The sequence below is a fragment of the Buceros rhinoceros genome, unplaced genomic scaffold (assembly GCF_000710305.1).
Source record: "Buceros rhinoceros silvestris isolate BGI_N320 unplaced genomic scaffold, ASM71030v1 scaffold18339, whole genome shotgun sequence".
In the NCBI taxonomy this organism is placed as follows: domain Eukaryota; kingdom Metazoa; phylum Chordata; class Aves; order Bucerotiformes; family Bucerotidae; genus Buceros; species Buceros rhinoceros.
In genome coordinates, this window is record NW_010433483.1 from 11,960 (window position 1) to 20,464 (window position 8,505).

The following is an 8,505-nucleotide window of genomic DNA, read 5'->3' on the forward strand; positions in this document are numbered from 1 at the left end:
GACGGCCTGTGGAGTGGGATGATCTGCTGAAACAGACTGAAGTGAAGCTACTTGAAAGAACCTACTACTCTCCTTTTCACACTTGTTTTAAACAGTTTTGCAGTCTGTCGTGGAAAAGGAGATGTGCATGTACAGGCTTTACCATTCCAAGGCCTCCGACATAAATGGACATGACACACTGTCATTCAGTATTACGTTGACAAGACATTTGGAACTTACCGCAATTAGTTTGTAAAACACTTAAGTTCATGTTCTAAAAACTAATTTAATGTACTATAATTTCATTCTTTTTTATATAATGTCTAACAGAATCACAGCTGCAAGCATTTTTGATTCCTGTTCCTTTTGTTCTTTAATTAAATGACTACTTATTGCAGGAAATGAACACGTTTCCTAAAGCTCTTTTTTTCCCAGGGACAGTCGGGAAGGGAGGAGATTATGTTTATTATGCACCAGATCATGTCGGTTCTTTATCAACACGGAGTCTTCAAAAGGATGATCTGAACTAAGGTTTTCCATCTTGTGGAATATTTTGGACCAGATCCTAACCAGTGTAATGTGATCGTCATTTCACACTAGCTGAGGTTCTGGCCCACTAAAGAATGACAATTTCATTCACTGTTATTCAGAATCACTAAACTGGGCAGCAGTAGACAGAAACATAGCAACTGGTACTTTGATGTTTAGCAAACAGATTACTTTAATGCTTTCTTGACAGTAAGAAGAAAAAAGTTACTGAATGCTAATAAGAAAGCAAGTGGAACTGGTAGAGAAAAATGTAAAGCCAGACATTCTAACAACACCTGACATCTAGAAGCACCTGAGATTCTACTCAAAATGCTAATAAAGGGGAAAAAAACACAGGAAAAAAAATCACAGTGATAGCTGAAAATCCTGAGAGACAGCAACAAAACGGCATGTACACTCACGAGACAGAAGTTCCTCCCCAAGAGCCTTAAGCGCTATCCTTTAGGAAGTGGCTCAGTGTTAACAAAGCATGCTTGATCTTGTAGCTTCGTTGAGATGATTGCCATGAAGTGTGAAATAAAAAAAATGCGGTATGTAAAATGGTTTGTATATGCTACTACTGAGTTGCTGCAAGACGGGGAATGAACCAATGCAAACAGTGGATGGACTCTTCCCACTCTCTGCAGCTGCTCAGTGCGAGGATGAAATACCGTCGTCTTTGGATAAACTAACACGTAAAAATGAAAACATACAGCGCAACACTTAAAATACGTCAGGAAGGGCAATGCTAGAAGAAATTGAGCTTGCCAGGTTCACTGTCGCCAGCTGTAAGTTCATACAACTTCAATGCTTGACTTACGTGACCACCAGTCGAAAACCCAAATCACCCAAGAACTTGATCCAAAGAGGTTTTTCTATCGCAGTTTCACAACTTGCTGGCTTTTCACAGAAATACATAACATTCTAATCAGCCTTTTAACATCCTGTTATTATATTTATCAATCGGGTCAGTTTTATTATCAGTAAAATACCGCTAATGCTAAGCAGCAATACAATGGTAATCCAGAATATACAGAAAGGGTGAACAGAAAGGAGAGGTGTTTCTTGAGCAGAACCAGTTTAGTTTGAGAACAGCAGATGACGCACTGTTAGCTACAAACCTGGCTAATAACCCGTGAAAGTAACACTCCTGTTTAGCAGGGATGCATACTTCCACTGGTAATAAAAATGATATGAAACACATAAGTTATGTTAGAGATAACAAACAAAAATAAGGGTAACTTAGAGCAGCTTTTTAAATTCAAACAATGGGTATGAGCTGTATTACTAATACGATTTAACCATCTCGTAGGGCTACAGCAATACGCTTTGCTGCTTCCCACTGTCTCAGCTGTCCTCCCATCACGGCATCCCTTCAGTCTGGTAAGAGAAAGCTGTGATTGCTGCAGAGCCACACACGATCCCTGTGTCAGCTCACTCACGGGGAGCTCTACGGAGCTGCTGGGAGAATACGGGGTGCTCGGTTACTGCTGAACTTAGAAGGCCCTCACTGAAGGCTAAGCTTAGGACAGCTGCTTCTTCCCGATGGAAGAACAGAAACAGCCGGCAGTGCACAACTCCCATCACTATATCTAGGGTCTGCTTTGAGCGACCCCTGGGGTTTCCCAGTCACAAACAAACAAAAGCAAGCAAAGAAAAGCCAAGCCATCTCCCCTGCTGACCTTTGCCTTTATCAATACTCCCTTGTAAAAACGTGAAGCGTATCACAGTTGTTAAATTTGATTGTACGTACTCAAAGTCTTTAGAAATCAACGGGTTGATACGTTGACAGTAAAGCTTCCTCATGAGTCCTCACTAAAAAACAATACAACTAAAAGTTGTTGTATTGTTTTTCCAATATGCCCTCACTGTAAGAAAAGAATCTGGACCTTGCAGTGAACTTCTTGAAATCTTGTGCAGGTAAAGAGAAAAATACTGTTTCATATACAGATAAAATTCAAAGCCATAAAAAAAAAGTTTATCATCTTATGAGGTCCATCTAGTGGAGATGCCAGTGAACACAGGCTCAAAAAACCATGGGGCTCAGAAAAATTTAAAAACATAAAGTATGCTTATGTAGATGTGATGAGAGGACCAAATAATTTACTAGTAATTAAAATAATTTCCAGAGACAACGTAGCTTTGTATTTTTAAAATTAATTCATCGGAAATATATTTACAACTCTGTTTACAATAAACTGTTTCCCATCAATGAAGTTTAAGAACACCAATTCCTGCATTCAAGTAATTTAGAAGTGAATAGACTTTCCCATTTGCTTTGAGGACCTCCATCAAAAAGTTTTCTACTTTACCTTAAAATTCAACTTTAAATCATGCCATTTTTTTTCTCTAAATATAAAATTACCAAACAGTTACTCTCAGAAATAGTGAAGGATAAATCAAAGATCTATGCAGTACCTGTAGGACAGACAGACTGCATGGGCAAACCAGAGTTAATCAAAGGAAACTGGTGAAGCGTCACTAAAAATGGAGAGAGGGGTAAGGGTCATCAGGGAACTTCTGCTGGATAAGTGTATTGAACAAAAAAAATAACTGGTGGGTTTGAAGGAAGTCAAATCAACATGATACCTAAATAACAGCCAACAATTTAAAATGGTGCAAGTAAATCTACTGGATTTTTCTTTAAAAATATTCGACAATAATAGCAATACAGTGTAATCACTGCATTTAGAACGAGCTGGAATGAAAATAAGTAAAAGTTTGAGAGATACAGACTGAGTGGTTTCAGTAACCACTTTTAGATTAAAGAACACTAGTGTAAGGAAAGGTCTCTGTGTGGACAGCAAGAGCAGTATTAGGAATGTAGAAAGGAAACAGAGGACAACCAGAGGAGTTCAGAGAGTAGAGCAGGGAAATGGAAGAAATGGCAGAGCAGTTTGTAAAGACACCCAAAGGACAAAGCATGAAGTATAAAGGAATGTGAGATAAGGGCCATAAAGCAATCAAGTGGTGAAGAGCTGGTACCCCCCAATTGGCTACTATGTTCTTCTGAGACTCAGGGTCACAGCATCAGCTCCAGACAGGCAGGTGCCCTCCTCAGCCTTCCTCCGGAAGCTGTGAGGTTGGGTTAGAGCAGCGCTGAGTGAGCTCAGGCTCCTGAGATGCTGGAGTGTCAATCTGGAGTCAGTTGTGTGGGGAAAAGGCCGCTCTGCATGGGGTAATGCAGACAAGCCCCAGGACACGCGTGTTTTGTGAGTTATTCTTTACGGTTGTTACCCCTTGATCAGCTGTAAGATTTTAATCCCCATTTTTTAAAGAACTGCAATGAAAAATCTTAAAGGTATTGTTCTGGGCAGGAAAAATTTACAGTATATACACATAGGATTGCAAATAAATATTAAAAGGGTGCTCAGGAACCATAGAAGCAGAGGAGATCTTTGCTTAATTTAAAAGCAAACTAAGAAATACTAGCTTAGAAGTTGCACACCTTAAATCTTCAGAAGAAACCTTCTAGTTGATACATGGCAACAAAGGAGAAGTGTACATTGACTCAGTGGTCATGTTCCGAAATCTAAGAGATTGTATTAGTACGTAGGATGTATTTCTGAGCAACAGAGAGCAGACCCTCTTGCTATCTGCTGTCTTACACAAAATATTTGCACAGCAGTAAGTTCTGACTTAATCTAAATACATATTACTGATCTAAAGCAAAATAGTAATGATGTCGTTTCGTAAAACAAGACAGACAATATGTATTTTTGTTGAAATATTTAATACAACTATTTGCAACACAGCTCAACCACAAGTGTTTAGAGTTTTGTTTTCTCTTAGAAACTCCTATTGAAATCTAACACCACAAACACATAAGACTGAGATCAAAGTGGGTGATTTGACCCCTAAGTAATTTCTGTCTATATTCTGGATCAGACAAGAGGGCTATTTTGTACATGCAGATGCAAAACATAGGTTCAAAGTGAAATTCAAACTGAAACTCAGTTAAATATACAAATTGTTTAAGACTTCTTAAAAGAAAACATGTGCTAAAAATCCAAAGATTTACAGATTGCATTTTAGCAGATTCAGTAAAATAATTCCAAATCTGACATATACAAGAAGTCTTATCCACAAAGATTTTAATACTGTTAAGGAAAATAAAAATGCTTTCATTACAATAGTTTCCTTAAGTGCAAAAAGTTGTCAAATTTTACATTATAAGAGTTTCTTTATTCACCTTGAATTTCAGGAAGGTACCTGAAAATATTACTTTAGAACTCTGTCTTCTGATTGAAACAATGTCTGCAACGTTCTGCGAACATTACACAGCTCCTCTTCTTGCTGTGCAAAAAAGCATAACATTTATCACATACTTTAAAAAAATAGGAAAAATTTCAGTTAAGTACTGTAATTCTGGTGCACAGTAGATATCAAACATGTTAAGATCGGAACTTAACCAGTATATCCATATCTCCCGCCTGCTTTTCTCACCCAGAGAAGGTTTAAAGTATAACACGTCAGTGATAACTTGAATTCTGAGCAATTTTTAGTTCTCATAGGGGACTAGAAATTACACTTTTTAGTAATTTAATGTTCAAACAACTATACTTACACAATAGACACAAATGAGGACAAGATAACTTCATTTACCATTTCTTTAAGAAGTTTCTCTTGGAGTCCTTTTATGCCTTCTCTCATCAGATGCATCTACAAAAAGATACTGAATGCATCTTCTCTGCTCACAACTCGTACCCATTTTCAAGAAACAGTAACATCCTTGAACAGTTTATAACAGAGAGATAACGATGCACATGCATCTACCTGTCTAAGGAAAGGGACTTGTGCATTTTCAATTCATTCTTTCTTGGATGATTAGTACTGGTAAACAAAGCCACAGAATATGGAGTCGATCGTGTAGCAGTTATCCAGATAACTGTGCACACCTTCTAACGGGTGAAATACAGCCCTAAACCACTGAGTATTGGTACATTAAAGGATTTAATGACAATTAAAAACTACAAAAAATACTTAAGTGGCATTAATGCAATGCTGAAGATAGAGAGTTTCTTTGAAAAAAGTCAATACTGTCACCTGTTGGTAAAATTAAACAATTAAAAATTGTTAAAACCAAGAAAGAAACATACCTCTGAAGTAAAGATGTGTTCTTCATAGTCAACAGAATGGTAGATGTTCTTTTCAAACGAAGTTTTAAGAACTTGGATTCTAAAGAAACCAAAGGCAGTTCAAATAGCTTTGTTACGTCTGAACTTTCCACACACATCGTGACTACGTCCCCTTAATTGCAGTCTACAGGTACTTAAAGGCATGGCTAAGCGTTACCATCATCGTTACTACTGGAATAGGCCAGCAGGTATGTGGAGAAATTTTGATGGAGAATAATTACACTTCTCCTGTAACACAACATTTTAATCTCATTTTCTCGTTCATCTTTTTAGTAAAGAGAGACATTACATGGAGGATAGTGGGCCTAACTTAGACCTCAAAGGAACAGAGCACAAATCTCCACCCAGGATTAGCGAAGCCTACTAACCTTTGTTGCTCATTTTTCATGTATGTACTAAAAGTATGTGCATGTTTTTTCCAAAAGGTCTAGAAAGAAAGAAAATTAGTATCAACTTGTATTTTCCTAACTAAAACTGACTGCTGTCTGATATGACTAAAACAACCTGTAACCACTAGCATTTTATTCAGACTTTCCATATAATTTAAGCTGTGCCTTCGGAGTAAAAGAAAAAGAACGAACATAGGCTTATGTTTCTATTAATACTTGCATAGTGGTTTTTACTGTATAGCAAGTAGCAGATACATAGCATCAGCCGGCTCCTCGCAGAACCCACAGCAAATCAGGCACAAATGCCTACGTGCTGTCCCCAAGATACAGGCCAGCTGAAAAAGGCTCATGAAGTGGGGTGAACGGCCTGTTAAAAGTGGTAGCAGTAGTTTATTCTAGAAAGACAAACACACAGTGGTGATCTAGAAATTCTGGGAGTGTAGCATTAGCTATCCTAGCACATCAAACTAATTATTTAAAATCTGACCTGATTTTAAGCAAAATGATAAAGGCTTTTAAAAATCAGAATTAGTGATCTAAAGTTAAAGATGATATGAATAATCTACAGATTCCATAAGAATTTGCTTTCCTCCATGACCAAGCAATAAAAATACAAACCGAGAATTCTTTTTCCATGTTTTTCAGTGACTGAGAATCTTTTTCAAAATTCTCAAGTTCCTCAAGGAGAGCAAAATGAAACTTGTCCAGCTGCCTGATCCTACCAAAACAAAACGAGTTACTTTTAGAAGGTGTTCATTGCATTCTGAGGGTGGTTTAAAATAGATCTTTCGTTACAGACCTGCATTCATGAAGCTGGTAACTCATTGTTGTCAAATGCTCATGGGCAACTTTTAATGATTGCTTTGTAAAATGATCCATTTTCTGTGCGCGGCTCTATGAGGATGTTTTAACAATAAATTCAGATTATTCTCACTGCAGGAAAAAACCCTGTAGTATGCTTAGCATCATAGGTCATAATGAGAAAAAAACATTTTTTATTTTCCCATCCTTTAAGGAGAAGCTATCTGATAATAACATGTAAATAAACATGGCTGTATGTTTTTGATAAGGTTCTACCCAACTTAATTAGAAGTACATGATTTGAAAGATATATTTCCTCAAAATAGAGAAAGTACACATGGGATGAATGATGTGTGCTTGCAGCTTTCTTAGATGAACAAAGGCACTGGTCAGGCTCACGTTTTTCAAATAAATTTCATGCACAGGTTTGATAATTTGAAAAAACTCAAAATGCAGAAGGCTCATTACTTCAGATACACAAGCTTGTTCTAAAACAACAGACAGGCTAAAAAAATAAAACAGACTGGTGAAAGTGAATCACTGGAGAGTCAGGTACATAAAGGCATTGAAAAAGGCATGAAAGGAAACGCGGTTCTAACATATCCTGAAGTTCTATGCACGTGGCTGTTTTCATGTCCTTTTAAGCAAATTCTGTGGCGTAAGACAAGTGATCTTATCCACATGTACCCACGTGGCGGGACATATAATAGTGAATATCAAATGTCTTGCCTCAATTTTCTTAGTAAATTCTTTCTGGAGCTTCTGACGCATACTGACAGTTGAGCAATCAGGTTCCCAGATGTCCCCATCCAAAACAGACAGGTCACGTACAGATAGAGTAGATATGCTTTCGGACACTGAGGAGAAGCGAGAAAGGATAATGTCACAATTCAGGACAAAGAAGTCTGGCTGAAGTGACAATGGGGCCTAGAACAGCTTTTGTCATTCAGTGATTGATTTCACCAACTGTATGGTTGAGACCAGTTTTTATATTCATACCAATTTTCTGACTTTTTAAACAGATAAAAATCTTAGTGTCTAGCGCAAATTTTGACTTTTTTTAACCATGTAAAAGGCTTCTTGATGGATATTATCTTTTGCACAATTTTAGTCAACTTTCACTCCTAACCTCTGTAAGTAACAGCATCATCTGTTTTAAATAATTTTCTAGGCTGTAACTTTGTTCTTCTCTTTCCTGTCTTCTCCCTCTCTTTGCTTGTTTCCACTTCATCGGAATTGCTTTCTGTATCGCTGTGGTACCCTCGTTTAGGAAATGTCTGTATAGCCGGTCCTTGAATAAACATGAAAACGAAGCTTCATTTCAGGATTATTTAGAACAATGACATGGGAGGATAAAGAAGAGTTTATTGACTCTTTGGATCCAAACTCTAGGAATATGTCTCTTGGCTTTAAAGCTAGAGAATTAGATAAAGATTAATAACCATGACATTTACGGAGGGCATGTTCATAGGCACGCTGTAAACGATCAATCGGATTTGGATGAACACAGAGCTCTTTGACCCATGCAAGACTTGCTCATTAAAGAGATTCATCCTAAGCACTCTTTTCATGATAATACCACTACCCCCAGTTTATTTCCAGTATCAGTGGGAATACTTCTAACTTTTTCTTAAGAGCGCAACTAACTCTTTACAGTAACTGCATTTTGG

General features: G+C 37.4%; 1 protein-coding gene across 1 annotated transcript in view; it reads right to left on the bottom strand.

The window, feature by feature from the left end:
- Positions 1-4,728: 4,728 nt before the first annotated feature.
- SYCP2 (synaptonemal complex protein 2) overlaps positions 4,729-8,505 on the bottom strand; it is a 12,656-nt gene continuing 8,879 nt past the window's right edge. The window contains 8 exon segments of the mRNA XM_010144132.1: positions 4,729-4,803; positions 5,113-5,169; positions 5,607-5,685; positions 6,014-6,072; positions 6,653-6,752; positions 6,834-6,928; positions 7,565-7,682; positions 7,952-8,126. Of these exon segments, the coding sequence (XP_010142434.1) occupies positions 4,729-4,803; positions 5,113-5,169; positions 5,607-5,685; positions 6,014-6,072; positions 6,653-6,752; positions 6,834-6,928; positions 7,565-7,682; positions 7,952-8,126 (758 nt within the window).